Source organism: Coregonus clupeaformis, chromosome 16 (genome assembly GCF_020615455.1).
Source record: "Coregonus clupeaformis isolate EN_2021a chromosome 16, ASM2061545v1, whole genome shotgun sequence".
Taxonomy (NCBI): Eukaryota; Metazoa; Chordata; class Actinopteri; order Salmoniformes; family Salmonidae; genus Coregonus; species Coregonus clupeaformis.
The window spans coordinates 17,699,490-17,715,810 of record NC_059207.1 but is presented as its reverse complement, the minus strand read 5'-3'; the positions used below and the strand labels follow the sequence as shown (position 1 = coordinate 17,715,810).

General features: G+C 41.4%; 1 protein-coding gene across 4 annotated transcripts; it reads left to right on the top strand.

Annotated features, from left to right (window-relative positions):
• The first annotated feature begins 2,760 nt into the window (after nucleotides 1–2,760).
• On the top strand, nucleotides 2,761–15,946 carry cep78 (centrosomal protein 78). 4 transcript variants are annotated; one of them, XM_041900486.2, is made up of 16 exons: nucleotides 2,761–2,846; nucleotides 5,860–6,125; nucleotides 6,237–6,406; nucleotides 6,491–6,563; nucleotides 6,665–6,768; nucleotides 10,065–10,239; nucleotides 10,397–10,510; nucleotides 10,694–10,758; nucleotides 10,950–11,055; nucleotides 11,838–11,952; nucleotides 12,112–12,154; nucleotides 12,308–12,442; nucleotides 12,645–12,722; nucleotides 14,251–14,420; nucleotides 14,668–14,794; nucleotides 15,004–15,946. In XM_041900486.2, the coding sequence occupies exons 2-16, from the start codon at nucleotides 5,867–5,869 to the stop codon at nucleotides 15,607–15,609; spliced, it is 2,340 nt and encodes a 779-aa protein (XP_041756420.2). In that variant the 5' UTR covers nucleotides 2,761–2,846; nucleotides 5,860–5,866; the 3' UTR covers nucleotides 15,610–15,946. The 4 variants fall into 4 exon arrangements, with proteins under 4 accessions (XP_041756420.2, XP_041756419.2, XP_041756418.2 ...); XM_041900485.2 differs by having other exon boundaries at nucleotides 14,668–14,812; XM_041900484.2 differs by having other exon boundaries at nucleotides 14,668–14,854.
• The last annotated feature ends 375 nt before the right edge of the window (nucleotides 15,947–16,321 follow it).

Below are 16,321 nucleotides of genomic sequence, written 5' to 3'. Positions count from 1 at the left end.
TTGAGGGTTGATGTCTGTTGGGGATGCCAGCCCAAGACGTGCTGGACGGTTGCGCAGCCTCTAGCGGGTCTGGGTCAGGGTTATGCTTTGTCATGACTGTGGTATCGGCAACAGTCATTGACCGATAAAATAATGTAGTTGTCAGACCAGTAGGGTTTAAGTGTTCTTGGGTAAAGGGATTACCCTATGGGAATTGTTAGATGGAAAGTAAGGTCAGGTAACAGTGGAAACCTGAAGTATTCAGGTGAAACATTGAGGGCTAAAAGTTGTTGTTGTTCTAATAAAACATATGAGGTAAAGGGTATGTTTATGGGAATATCATATTGGGATGTTATATGATAACTTTGGATAAGCATGAACATAAGGTTAGAGATTACAAATATAATGTAATTTTTATGTACCAGGTAGTAGAAAAGCAGGACTTTGATGGTTAAATGATTAGCTTTTGACTGACAATGTGACTATGGGGAATCTTAGAGATATTTAGGGGTTTGGGGGTGATAAAGCATCTATATTCTTACATTAGGGATGGACAGGATTTGGTTACATGTCAACATTGAAGCTTCCATATGAGGCTTTTACTATTAAAAGAGAGTTAGCACCGAACACAGCTAAATCTAGGGTTAAAAGGGTGACATGGCTACATGTCATAGTCTTCAAGCCTACCATTGGAGAATGAGTCTAAGGGAGAAGGGGGGACCTCTTCCATGATATGGTGTAACATTTGGGAGATCTGAGAAGATTTGGTTGCAAGATCAGTTAGGCCAGTAGGGGCAGTGATGGGTCAGATTTTAGTTTCAGCTTTGATAACACTGTGTGATGTTTGTACTGACTTTTGATAAAGTTATGAGATTGAGATAGGTTGGAGAAGTGGTGCCTGGAGACAACACTCAGATGCCGGTGTTGACTGTTCCTGATCTGGATAAAGATTGACAAGTGGAACTGATGGATAAATATCCTTTTTGATTATTTGATCATTTTATGTTTATTGTTTCAAAGAAAACATTTTGTAGGCTGATTTTAATATGATTTTAGAATGATTTTATGAATAAAGGGGGAATGGATAATGTGATTCATACATCATTGATATGTCATTTTTATATTCTTTTAAATTGATGTGGAGGTTTAATTTGAAAATGTTGTTTTGCAAAGGATACTGTTTGGTCGTTTCTTTTCATTCCAGAAGCATTTGGGGGAACATGTGACTCAAACAAAGACAATATGAAGGGACAATATGACTGGAGGAGATGAAACAAGGAGGGTGTGGCTGATTCCATCATCAACGATGCAGTGGAAGTCGAGATTGGAGGAGGAGAATACGGAGGAGATGAAGTGTAGTGGACTACATTCCAGTGTCTGCAATGAAATATAGACATATTTGATGTGTAATACATAATTGTGTCATATTCTTAGGTATTGATTTTAGTAGAATGATGTTTGATGTTATTGAATGCAGATGAGGATCTTAGATGCTTTTGTTTATTTCGATGGGGTTTAGGGACAGAAGGTCTAGGAAGGGAGAGATTCATTGTACGATTCGATGGGTTGACCAGCCGTACAATGGATATTTCTGGATAGGATTTTGTTTAAAGGGGGAAACATGTGTATTTAATGGCATCATAGTTTCAAATGTCTTAACATGATTTATGAGTTTATCTGGAGTACTGCGGTGGTTGCCTGGGGCAGAGGGACCGTGAGAGAATTTTACTGTCTTGATTGATTGATGGATGGATGGATTTGGAACAAAGGTTGCCGGACAGGTTTTTCGCTCTCACACTCCATAAAGATTTATTCATAATTCATAGTAATGTGTTCACACCTCATAAACAGTTTGTTCATAATTCATAGTAATGTGTTCACACTTCATAAACAGTTATTCATATGTCATAGAAAGGTATTTTACATTCTAGAGGAGAATGTTTTTGGGTTTAAGGTTAAAGATACTCAATAAGATAAGTTGTTACTAGTCATAATCTTATTCTGTTTGGTTTCGAGACGTTTAGTTCGTCTCGAAAGGGGGGAATGTAGTGTATTGACAATACGATGGTGTTAAATGTTTTTAAATGGAACTGAAGGAATGTTGTTTATGGTAGTATCAAGAGGGAATGTTTTAGGTGTAATACCACATACCACAGATAGGAGGTGGGTTGTAAAGGGGAGACTGGTGATTGGCCAGAAGAGGGGGCAGCAGTGTTTATAAATAGGGGTTAAACGGTGAGACGTTAGAACGGCCATAACAATCTGACGAGTCGTTCTCCGGACAACGCGTGTCTGTAATTTATGCTGTAACCTCGTGGTATGAATAAAACTTCTAACATGATGCAGCATAACGGACTCTTTGTTGACAGCAATAATTGCCACCATTCATCATATACGACATGCACAACATTTGAGAGAAATAAGCTTTTTGTGCATATGGAACATTTCTGGGATCTTTTATTTCAACTCATGAAACATGGGACCAACATTTTGTGTTTATATTTTTGTTCAGTGATCATTACTTTTTAATGCTGTTAACAATAATGTAAATGCTATAATATTATTTGTGCTATAAAAGCGATTAACGTTATTCTTTTTTTTATATTGTTAAACAATATTCCAAGTCTGCTAACATTTCTTCATAAAATGTTACGAATTTCGACCATTTGTATTCTTTTTTGCCATCGTCATTGCGGGACTTTTATTTTGAAAGAAAATCGCCGAGGTCACGGTCTTATTCTTGCTAGGTCTTGCTTATGTACACCAGCCGTTATTCTTGCTGGCGGAACAGAGGTGGGTTTGCACGGTCTTGACTGTTGGCACGGTTAGGAAACCAAGGAAACAATAACACCTAGAGAAACTAACAGGTGAGTTGTTGCATGTTGTGTATCTTGGTAGCTAGCTTTATAATCATAAGACATTACAACAATGAAATGTGAATGTATGTTTACGAGTGATAGCCAGCTATGGCCCCAGTTAAACCACAAGCTAACTGTTCACTATCTACTCTGCAGCTAGCTAACATTAGCAAGCAAGCAAGCTGTCATGGCTAGCGACTAGTAGTAACGTTGGATGGCATCTCATCTGAACTGAAGCTTGTAACCAAAGGCTATCTGTGTTGTAACGTTAACGTAGCCAGCTACCACCAGCCTGTGTACTCTACAATGTGCTGCTAGCCAAGGTTGATGTATTTTATTTAGCTAACTAGCTAGTTATTATTAGCCAGTTAGCCCACTTGCAAGTTAATTAGCTATAAGCTAGCTACATCAGTAACATTAAAAAAGTCACAGAATTTCGGATATCTTCACAATAAAAGTCCCAAGGTAATAGTAGAAAGGTGACAATAACCTGTAGTCATGATATATATGAAAAATAATTGTGTACACATTAACAATGATTCATATTTGTTCATATTTAAGTGACATTTGCATTACATTTGGGTTTTAAAACATGTTCAAAGGTCAATTAAATGCCCCCAATGCGAATCACTGTATATTGAATACATATAGGCTTTTAGAGCAAAAACTATTCAGGGTGCCGCAGTAAAAGTATTGTAGGGAATACTCCGTAGGGTCTGTAGAATGTATATATGGTGTCATTTCATGGTGCTCTGAATAATACGGAGTGTTACTGGACTTTTACTCCAACCATTCCATTGGCCACAATGCAAATCACTGTAAATGGAATACATATTGGCTTATAGAGCAAAAACTATTTTGGGTGCCGATCTAAAAGTAGGGTGGGGAGTATTCAGTAGGGTCTGTAGAATCTATATATTCTCTATAAGCCAATATGTTGTCTACTACGCCCGTTACCATTAATGTAATGGGCGTAGTAAAAGGCCAGCAACACTCCGTATTACTCAGAGCCCCATGAAATGACACCATATATAGATTCTACAAACCCTACTAAGTACTCCACACCCACTTTTACATCGGCACAAATATTAGTTTTTTTCCTGTACAGTGCTATATTTGTACTGTAGAGTGTCCAGGCACCCCATTCTTAAGCTGTTTAACCACAGTAAAGTCCAGCAACACTTCCTATGACCTAGCTGTTTGTTCAAACTCATCTGATTTGTATTCTACTGACTCTAGTGAGTAGACTGGACCCTGGTTTTATGGATACACAATCAATCGTTTTTCCTGTACAGTGCAATTTGTTTGTGAAATACAACACAAATACAGTGACTTTTATTAAACATTACATTTCAAAATTGTATCCTTGAACAATAGCACCAGTAAATAAACAAGAATCATACAATCAAAATAATGATTTATTTAACATTTAATTGTGTATTTTTTACCAGTAGGCTATTGTTCTTGACATTCATTTACTTAAGCTCCAACCATTTCTCAATGTGCTCCACCTTATAATATTCTTTATCTTATAAAGTTGTTATATAAAGTAGTAATTCTCTTTTAGTGCTACATACATTTTAATAATATAATATGCCATTTTCCTTGCAAGCCAGAATGTTGAATAAAATCACATGTAAACTTACTCTACCGGTTGTCTGTGTGGGTTGTCCTTCAACTGCTCGAAATCTTAGACAACATTTCCACAGGAAAGTATTGTTAAACCAACTTTTTAGAGAGCCGGTATATGGTTCAGTTAGTTTTATATTGGATATTCTGTTCTCTCTCACCAATAACTATTGAACTAAGCATTCCATGACAATGAAAATGGTATATTCTGAATCAAGGGGAGGATGGAGAACAATCCACACCTTTTTTGAAGATTGAAATCCGAATAAAACATTTTTTTTAAATTGAAAAATTCACACAAAGAAAGTGTAAATTGTTCTCCACCCTCCCCTCATTCAGAATATCATTGTCATGGCTAGCCCAATATTGGACTAAAGAAGCCTAACATTACTCCTTAGTCCAAGGACCTTACATGTTCTGTTTAAAGGGCGAATTGGCTCTGGAAGCCAAAACAGCCAACTACTCCACCTAAAAGTAAATTTATTATAAATTGCAGTACGGTTCTAGAAACATAAATCCCTCTGCTTTCATATCACATCAAAATAATTTCACAAACGCAAAATACACACTTCCTGTACACGGTTATAACACACTTGCAGCCGACAGTATTTTTCAGTGACAACACGTTTGTTGCGTCTATCTTCCGTTTACACACAGGTGTTCTGAGACGCAGATAGCTAATTAGTACAGGTAGTCAGTCCACTCTGTCTTCCGTCTGGTTTCCATAAAGCGCTGTAACGTGGAAATATGGCCATGTGGGAACACTAACCCTATAAAAGGTGTGTATCAATTTAACCTTTTAGTGTTTTTAAAATAATTTCTCGCTGATATGAAAGATAAGGTCCTTATGCTTCCAAAACCGTACCGCAAGAGATTGCGTGTTAATGTTCAGACCGAGCGTTGCGGCTCTTAACAGAACTCCCCCCTACAGAAGACGCCTTCGTCCAATGACTCTTACAGTATGTGTAATATAATGGAACTGAGAGTCATGAACAAGGGCTATGTCATGGTATGCTTGATTCAATAGCTATTGAGGAGCGAACCAAATATCCAATATAAAAACTTTACCTCTGTGCTGAACCGAACCATATACCTACCAGCTCTCTAAAAAGTTGAGTAAACAATACTTTCCTGTGGATAATTTGTCTAAAATTTCAAGCAGCTGAAGGACAAACCGCACAGACAACAGGTAGATTAAGTTTAAATGTAATTTTACTCAACATTCTGGTTTGCCTAAACCTAAGGATTTATGTAGCTAGTTTCATTAAATAAAATGTATTAATATTATCTATGATATTAAATAAATAAACATTTAAGCCACAATTTGATGCAGACAAGTTCCTAAACCTCCATATTGCATCCTTTAAGTTAACTCTGTTTTTTCTGCCACTAGATTGGAAATGTTGGACACTGTCCAAATTCGGCGCAGAGGTGCCCAAGACTTCGAGGCATATTATGATAATGCATGCGCTATGCAGGACTCAGTCCCATTGCCAGCAGTCAAGGCAAACCTGAGTCAAGGGATGCTTGACTTTAATGGGGATCGGCTCAAACTGACAGATTGGACACCCATACTCAACACTCTGACCATCAATAAACAGCTACAACATGTTGCAGTCAGAAGCTGCTACCAAATCGGTCTCAGCATTGGAGAGCCTGGTAAACATCAAGTAGGCTAAACAACTTGAAACTTGAAGTAGGATCCCTTTGCTTTATAACCTGTCCTTATTCCTTGTACGGTCTCTGTTTTCCTCTCTTTACCCATCTCAGACAAGTACAGGTCGGCCAATAGGAAGAAGATTCCAGCCATCCGCTCCAAGGAGATGACGTTCAAACTGTGTAAAGCACTCAGAGAGTGTCTGACCGCTTCACCAAACCTCAAGACCCTCCAACTCCATGGTCTTCCATTTAGAGAGAGAGACCTTATCACTCTTACCAAGGTAGCAAGTTGCAGAGGCACATTCACCTGAACCAACTTAAGGTTCTGCAGGGCACCCACTAATACTAGTTTGTTGTTACTCCAGGGTTTAGCCAAAAGTGTCTCTTTGGAAAATCTCTCCTTGGCTCACTGTCCTATAGCAGACGAGGGGTTAGAAGGTGAGTAAGACGAAGGACTGGGAAAAGGAGAAATGTCTTCTTGTGTGCAAGTTATGACCACATTATCTGTTTTGTCTGATTTTGTGTTTTCTAATGTTCAGCTATCTGCCAGAGTGTGAAGTACTCTCCATCTATAAAGACAGTGGATTTCACAGGCTGCAATTTGACCTGGAGAGGAGCAGAGCATATGGCCAACATCATCAAGGTACTGGACCTCTGTTATGAGCTTGCTCTCACCAACCCTTTCTTTGCAATTATTTATACATACACTAGATGACAGATAGGGGGCGCTGTGTTGAAGCCACTGTGCCTCCATCTTGGCACTCCCCACTGTTGTAAAAAGTATTTTGGCTGTAGAAATGCATTTATTAATGTCTACATTACTTTTTGCCACGTTTGTTCTATTAGACACCTTAATGGGTCTTCTCCCGAGTGGCGCAGTGGTCTACGGCACTGCATCGCAGTGCTAGCTGTGCCACTAGAGACCCTGGATCGAATCCAGGCTCTGTCGTAGCCGGCCGCGACCGGGAGACCCAGGGTGCGGCGCACAATTGGCCCAGTGTCGTCCAGGGTAGGGGAGGGAATGGCCGGCAGGGATGTAGCTCAGTTGGTAGAGCATGGCGTTTGCAACGCCAGGGTTGTGGGTTCGATTCCCACGGGGGGCCAGTATGAAAAAAAAATAAAAATAAATTATGTATGCACTCACTAACTGTAAGTCGCTCTGGATAGGAGCGTCTGCTAAATGACTAAAATGTAATGCATACTTTTAAATGATATGTGAAATAAATAAATATACAGTATATATAAATATATAAACGCAACATGTAAAGTGTTGGTCCAATGTTTCATGAGCTGAAATAAAAGATCCCAGAATTTTTCCATACGCACAAAACACTTTCTCTCATTTGGTGCACACATTTGTTTACATCCCTGTTAGTGAGCATTTCTCCTTTGCCAAGAGAATCCATCCACCTGACAGGTGTGGCATATCAAGAAGCTGATTAAACGGCATGATCATCACACAGGTGCACCTTGTGCTGGGGACAATAAAAGGCCACTCAAATGTGCAGTTTTGTCACACAACACAATGTCACAGATGTCTCAAGTTTTGAGGGAGTGTGCAATTGGCATGGTGACCGCAGGAATGTCCACCAGAGCTGTTGGCCAAGAATTGAATGTTAATTTCTCTACCATAAGCTGCCTCCAATATCGTTTTTGAGAATTTAGCAGTACGTCCAACCAGCCTCACAACCGCAGGCCACGTGTATGGCGTCGTGTGCACAGCGATACGAGGCCCTTTTTTTTTTTTTAAGGTATCTGACCAACAGATGCATATCTGTATTCCCAGTAATGTGAAATCCATAGATTAGTGACTAATTAATTTATTTCAATTGACTGATTTCCTTATATGATCCTTAACTCAGTAAAATCTTTGAAATTGTTGCATTTATATTTTTGTTCAGTATACAGTGAGCTCCAGAAGTATAGGGACAGTGACACATTTTTTGTTGTTTTGCTCTACTCCAGCACTTTTGGATTTCAAATGATAAAATGACTGAGGTTAAATGGCAGACTGTCAGCTTTAATTTGAGGGTATTTAAATCCATATTGGGTGACCCTTTAGAAATGAGAGCACTTTTTTTTTTTTTTTACATAGTCCACCCATTTTAGGGGACCAAAAGTATTGGGACAAATTCACTTATGTGTATTAAAGTAGTCAAAAGTTTAGTATTTAGAATATGTCTCTAAATACTTCTACATTAATGCTACCATGATTATGGATAGTCCTGAATGAATCGTGAATAATGATGAGTGAGAAAGTTACAGACTAAAGTTTTACCTGATATGGATGTAAATACCCTCAAATTAAAGCTAACAGTCTGCACTTGAACCTCATTGGCATTGTATCATTTCAAAAGTGCTGGAGTACAGAGGCAAAACAACAAAAAATGTCACTATCCCAATACTTTCGTAGCTCACTGTATGCGTATATATAAAAATTATACTTTAAGGAAAATGTGTGTGTATGTATACAGTATATACCTTCATACATACTGTGGTAAACCTTGGGGTGTTGGGTTTGAGCGCACAGAGATGGAGACAGGGAGGTTCTAGTCAGAAAACACGCCTTTACTGGGCAACATAAAATAAACGAAACAACAAAATAACTTAGGGTTGGCTCGGTCCATATTCTGGGCTGCCGCCTCGTATTCAGTTCCGTGCCCCGGGAGCTTAGTTCCCGTCTGTAGGCTCACTCCCTGCCTCACTTTTTCTCTCCCGCGGTGTGCCACGGTGCTCCATTTATGTCGCCTGCACTGCTGGTTGGCACTCTCCCCTAATTGCTCCTAAAACCTGCTCCAGAGCGCTCAAGGACCTCAGACTCGGGCAAAGGATCACCTTCCAACAGGACAATGACCCTAATCACACAGACAAGACAACGCAGGAGTGGCTTTGGGACAAGTCTCTGAATGTCCTTGAGTGGCCCAGCCAGAGGCCGGACTTGAACCCGATCGAACATCTCTGGAGAGACCTGAAAATAGCTGTGCAGCATCGCGCCCCATCCAACCTGACGGAGCTTGAGAGGATCTGCAGAGAGGAATGGGAACCCCCCCCCCCAAGCTTGTAGTGTCATACCCAAGAAGACGTGCTTCAACAAAGTACTGAGTAAAGGGTCTGAATACTTATGTAAATTTCATATTTCCGTTTTTTTTTTATGTCTAAAAACCTGTTTTAGCTTTGTCATTATGGGGTATTGTGTGTAGATTGAGGGAAAACAAATATTTAATCCATTTTAAAATAAAACGTAACAATGTGGAAAAAGTCAAGGGGTCTGAATACTTTCCAAATGCACACATTTTCCTTAAAGTATCATTTTTAGAGAACTAATGTTACCGTCTCCACTAAAACAACAACAACAACATTATTACATGTAATTTTGTCCTTTTTAATACATTTAATTGAAGAATTCCATTAATTCCTATGGAGGACTGCTCCTACTGGGGAGTGCCAATATGGCTGACCGGTGGCTTCAAAGCCTCATAATGGCCAGCAATCCAGGGTTTATATACACTGAGTATACAAAACATTAAGAACACATGCTCTTTCCATGACGGACTGACCAGGTGAATCCAGGTGAAAGCTATGATCCCTTATTGATGTCACTTGTTAAATCCACTACAGTCAGTGTAGATGACTGGGAAGAGACAGGTTAAAGAAGGATTTTCAAGCCTTGACACAATTGATAAATTGATGGTGTATGTGTGCCATTCAGAGGGTGAATGGGCAAGACAAATAGTGCAATCAATATTAGGAAGGTGTACCTAATGTTTGGTATTCTGAGTGTACATCATTGTTCCTTTGCTACCATCTGTGACTCAGAAGATCTGTATTGAAATCATTACACATTCAACAATTGCATGGGTAGAATCGTGCATCCCTTATTGTGTGGTGTTTGGGGTTGTGTGTGAGCTCCAGTTGACTAACCTCTCCCCTCCATTGCAGCATCAGGCCATGCGGAGGCACAGTGCAGCCTGGGCCGAGTCTCTGAGGTACAGGAGGCCTGAATTCGAGGGCATGGGAGGCCTCCGCCGGGTCACTCTCAACTGCAACACCCTGGTGGGAGACAGAGGGGCGGCCGCCCTCTCACAGGAACTGGCTGAGGACCTCTGGGTCAAAGGTCAGAGGACACGTTCAGTCTCTCATTGACCCTCTTAAGTCCGTTTTTCAGGACCTTTCCTTGAGCTTGAATCCAGGGTCGTGTTCATTAGGGAACACCATATCAAAACTTATTTGTAATGGGTGGTATTGACTGTAGTTTTGCATTGTTTTCCTAGCCGTGGATCTGCAGAAGTGTGGTTTATCCAACGATGGGACACGGTCTCTGCTGGAGGCTCTAAAGTCCAACACCACTCTCTGTGTCCTGGATATCAGGAGGAACCCCTTAGTGGGTAAGTTCCAACTTCCACTGCTCTGAGTGGATGGGATTGTTTTACTCACGGCACCTGTCAAAAGGGTATATTTTGGAAGTAGACATATCAGAATGATCATATCTACTCGGTTGCTGTTTTTTCCTTTGAGAGTTTGTTATAGGCTTAACACGAGTGGTTCTTACTCCTCTCCTCCTCGCACAGACAATGACCTGGTGAAGTCCGTGATCAAAAGAGTTCTCATGAATGCTAATGGTCAATCCTCTCAGGTATGGATATGTCTGCTCCTGGCCTATCTGGCTATTAAAGGAAACATTGGGAGCTGTGTGTCCATGATTAACGCAAAGTGGTACAATACATACTGCATTATACATGTGTGAAGATGTGTGTGAGTATCTAGTGTCTCAGGGTTGATGATGGTAGTTTCTCAGTAGTATGTGCTCCATGTTTTATGTTGTAGTACTCCTGGATCAAGCCCCCGGCCCTCAAAGACTCACAGAAACCTCCAAGCCTTAAGAGAAGAATACTGGGAAATACAGCTAGAGGAAAAGCAACATTTAGGATAGGTACATTTGATCATCTACTCTCTCTTAAACTGTAAATCTAATAAATAAGACACTGTTCATGGATGCCATGTCAGTCAACGTGAACAGATGCCGTTGAGCTGCATTCAGTATGCTGTATGTGATTCCAAGGCATTCTCTCTTTGACCTTTGCGAAGAAGTGCCCACAGTCGTGTTCATTATAGGCACCAAACGGAAGACAATGGACTGCAACACGGAGGGCCCACCTAGACTTGTCCAATAAGAAACATTCATTTTGTTTCTGGTTGCGTGCCATAATGAACACAACCCAGGTCACTGTTAACTCTCCCTTAGCCATCAGGCTCTCTCAATACTAAGCCTCCAAACACACAGTCACCCTGTGGTCCTATACACTATGACAGTGGATATGTCACAAATGGCTAAATGTAACTAGAGCCACCACATCCTTTCTGGAGCCAGGAAGTAGCATTACGGTTACCTGGTATCTAAAAGTCTAATAGCGGTAGCTAACCAACAGTAAATACATGTAACTAACTCTGGCTAACTGTGGAATTAAACAATTAACTTATTTATAGTTAGTTCCCTATGGCATCCTCTCTCTTTGCTTGCTACCAGTGTATGTAATGTTTTCAGTTTGACGTGTGTGACGTATCCACTTTCATATCGTGTTGTGATTAACCTTCCCTATGTAATTGCCCTACTAGTGGACCCTGTGATGTTCTGTTCTATTAATAATCACATTCTTTCAACTGCCGACCTCATTTCATTTCCTGCTGGTGTTGACCACATATGGTCCTGCCCAGGTCCTCGCAGGTTGTCGTCGGCCAGTAGGCGGAGTCCAGTTGTTGCCCAGCAGCCACACCCCAGCCTCAGCAGGTGTATCCCATGGCGCACTGCAGAACGTGCTGGACGACAGAGGTAAGGGCAGTCGTCGAGGAGAACGACTACAGGAATCTTCCTCCTACAAGATGAAACACCTTTATTTATCTTAATTTCAATATTAAAGACTAAAATCAACTTCCATTGTCCTTCATGAGTGGATGAATATCCTCTTCTTTTCATGTCCTATCTTGACAGAGGACTTCCTCCAGGTAATACAGTGGCAGAGCAGAGCTTTGAGGTAAGCAATCTATTTGTCTAACACACTGTTAGACTAATTCTGACACTTTCTGGCCACATGTAATCCCTATGTGTCTGACCTGTGTTGTGGTCATATGTTCATGTCCAATGGTCCCCTAGATAGATCTGTTGTCAAATATATGGTCTTCATCAGGGGGCTGCCACTGTCAAGGTCACAATGGAGACTGAGTCAGAGGAGGAGGGAGAGGAGGAAGCGGTTGAGACAAAAAGCCCGTCGGCACTTAGCCTTCATGAAAGGATCACTGTCAGACAGTACAGACGTGTACAGGTAAAGCCTATATGGTAGCAGACACAGTGCACATACTGTACTTAGAGGGGCGTTTTGAAAAGGGATTACTTCCAACTGCGGTGCATCCTGATTGACAAGCCTCACAAACACCAGGCATGTTTGCTCTCCCACTGACTGACAGGGAGACACTGTTGTTTTGGTTTGACAGTGATGGAGTGCAGTTCCCCTGTTTTTCCTACAGGTGGAGCTGGAGGAGTGTCGGCTCAGACTAGCAGAGGAAAGGAGGGCCAGAGTGAAAGCAGACACTTGTCTCATGGAGGTACGGACTGTCATCCCAACCTTTGTACTAGTAAGACTAAGATGCAGAGTATACAATATTCTACAGTTTTTGTGAGAAGATGGTATGATTTACATACATGTACAGTACCCGTCAAAAGTTTGGACACCTACTCATTCAAGGGTTTTTCTTTATTTTTAAAAATGTTCTACATTGTAGAATAGTAGTGAAGACATCAAAACTATTAAATAACACATATGGAATCATAATCCAAAAAAGATTATTCAAAGTAGCCACCCTTTGCCTTGGTGACAGCTTTGCACACACTTGGCATGTAAGTCGCTTTGGATAAAAGCGTCTGCTAAATGGCATATTATATTATATTCTCTCAACCAGCTTCATGAGGTAGTCACCTGGAATGCACTTGGCATGTTAAAAGTTAATTTGTGTAATTTATTTCCTTCTTAATGCGTTTGAGCCAATCAGTTGTGTTGTGACAAGGTAGGGGTGGTATACAGAAGATAGCCCTATTTGGTAAAAGACCAAGTCCATATTATGGCAAGAACAGCTCAAATAAGCAAAGAGAAACGACAGTCCATCATTACTTTAAGACATGAAGGTCAGTCAATACGGAACATTTCAAGACCTTTAAAAGTTTATTCAAGTGCAGTTGCAAAAACCATCAAGCGCTATGATGAAACTGGCTCTCATGAGGACTGCCACAGGAAAGGAAGACCCAGAGTTACATCTGCTGCAGAGGATAAGTTCCTTAGTGTTACAAGCCTCAGAAATTGCAGCCCAAAAATGCTTCAGAGTTCAAGTAACAGACATCTCAACATCAACTGTTCAGAGGAGACTGCGTGAATCAGGTCGAATTGCTGCAAAGAAACCACTACTAAAGGACACCAATAATAAGAAGAGACTTGCTTGGGCCAAGAAACATGAGCAATGGACATTAGACTGGTGGAAATCGTTATGCATGCTCAAGTTCTGTTTTTTTTGTCTTATTTCTTGTTTGTTTCACACACAAAAATATTTTGTTCCACACATTTATGTTGTGGAAATCAAATGATATAAACCCCCCATTTAAAAAAAAAATTAAATCCCAGGTTGTAAGGCAACAAAATAGGAAAAATGCCAAAGGGGGCGAATACTTTCGCAAGCCACTGTATGGATAGCCAGGGGCTATCTCCAACACTCAGACATAATTTACTAATAAAGCATTTGTGTTTAGTGAGTCCGCCAGAACAGAGGCAGTAGGGATGACCAGGGATGTTCTCTTGATAAGTGTGTAAATTTGACAATTTTCCCATCCTGCTAAGCATTCAAAATGTAATGTGTACTTTTGGGTGTCAGGGAAAATGTATGAGTAAAAAGTACAATATTTTCTTTAGGAATGTAGTGAAGTAAAAGTTTTTACTTAAGTACTTTACACCACTGAGAAAAACCCTGGAATGAGTAGGTGTGTCCAAACGTTTGACTGGTACTGTATGTAACCTATGCCCCTTCTTTTTTTATTCTCATCGTGTGGGTGTGTGTTAATTGTCGATCAACTGCTCTGTCTGTTCAGTATGAGTTGGAGAACGCTCGGCTGCGCAGTATCAACTTCTCCCTGTCGGAGGCACTGCATGCTCCTGCTACTGGCCCCTCCTGTGTTCTGGAGGACGACGCGGTTCTGGACAGCATCGAGAGCTCCTTCAGCAAGTTCCATGCCTTCCTGGACCTGCTCAAGGATGCTGGGTAAGCCTTGTGACTGGCTAATTATTTTATTGGCGGGTTCTCTAAGTTCCTCAGTAAATAAATAAATAGACAGTTTCTCCTCAAATGTGTGGAGTTTCACCTCAATGGGACAAATATTGAGGCTTACTTCTAGACTAGAGGGTTTAGATGTGAGGGGATGTTACTTGTAGTGTAATGATTATCCTCCTTCTCCAGTGTATATCCTGTGTATTCTAACACATACTCTATGCTCTGCTATGTCTCTCAGACTGGGCCAGTTGGCCTCCATGGCAGGGATTGACCAGTCCGACTTTGGCCCACTCGGGCGACCCCAGCTGTCCTCCACTGTTGGACGGCCTCTTGTCGGGTCAGGGGACCAGGACACGAGAGAGAAGGTTGATGTGGCGCCCTCTGTAAATACAGTCTCAGTGCAGTCTGGGTGTGGGTGGTGTACAGTATGTATGAACTAAGATTGTCGTTAAGGGTGGGGTTTCTTTGGTAGATATTCAAGTGTTAAGCAGTGTCGATTCTGAGTCTGTCGGTGGTGAATATCTGTCAGTAGCTTGGGTCCTATTCAGTCTCATTCTCTGGGTTGTCTTTCCAGGGAGGCGACAGCTCCAGTGCTCCATCAGAGGGCCAGCCCAACGGATGCACCCCCGGAGCTCCAGCCACTCTCAGAGGGTTCTCGCCAGAGGGTGATCTACAGGAAGTGCCCCCTGTCCCTGCTAGTGAGTTTGCCAGTGAGCCCTGTGTGGAGAAGCCTGGTGGAGAGAATCAGCAGAGGGTTCCCTCTCCCTCACAACCGGAGGGGCGACTGGTGTCAGGGTCTGAGCACAGTATCCATAGCAACGGCTCACATGGCAATGACTCGTATGCCGAAGGCTCCCATAGCAATGACTCTCAGGGTAGCGGTTCCTATGGCAAAGGTTCCCGCGGTCGTAATGTCTCTCACCACAGTAATGGCAATGGCTCCAAGCATAGCAACGGCTCCAATCATAGCCATGGCTCACATGGTTACAGTTTTAACTACAGCAACTGCTCCCATGCCTACAGCTCCATCCACAGCGACGGCTTCCATAGTAACGGCTGGCATGTTGACGGCTCTGTAAGGTCTAGTCTGAGTGACAGGAGTGACCGTGTGGAATCTGTTGGGTCATTCGGGTTGAAGGCTTCTGGAGGGGGCAGGGTAGGGTCAGGAGCTCAGAAGTGAAACTATATTCAGAGTTTGCGATGCTGGAACAGATCCGCTCTCTGGGGAGCCTGGGTGGCGAGTCTGATGATGGGTTCTGAACCCACAACTCTGCCACTTGAGTGTTTTTTTTTATATTTTCATTTTATATCTGTGTTTACCTTTCTTGTGGCATTGGTGCCAAATCGGAGCACTATAAAAAGGTTATTGTGCTAATGATGCCTAATTCTTGTGTGGCCAAATCTGAAATGTGATTTTAGTCTTTTGTGGCTTTTTAAATTTTTTTTTAACTGTGACTCTTTTATAATGTTTGTAAATATATGGATATATTTTCTACAATACATTTCGTTTAAAAATACCTTGATTGTAGGTCACAATACTTTGTTTACAGTGTTCAACCGTAAGTATTTCTGTCAGTTTACACTAGAAAAGGTTATGGGAAAAATCAGTCTTGATCATGCTACAGGGCTATTCCTGGGGGCAAAAACAATGGGCGGGTTCGAGCGGATCACTTTTGTCAAGTCTGTGGCCATCGTTGGTCACCGCCTTTCAAAGTGTGTTGCATTATGGGGATAAAACATTTCCGACTTGCGCCTACATGTAGACTATATGAACTTTACATGAATCATGTGATTAAGGGTCATGAAGTTTTGACTGCAAGTTTCTACAGTTGCTCTTCAACAACTTCTTTCTGCACCCATCGCATGCATTGTGGGAGGCTCTATTATCAACC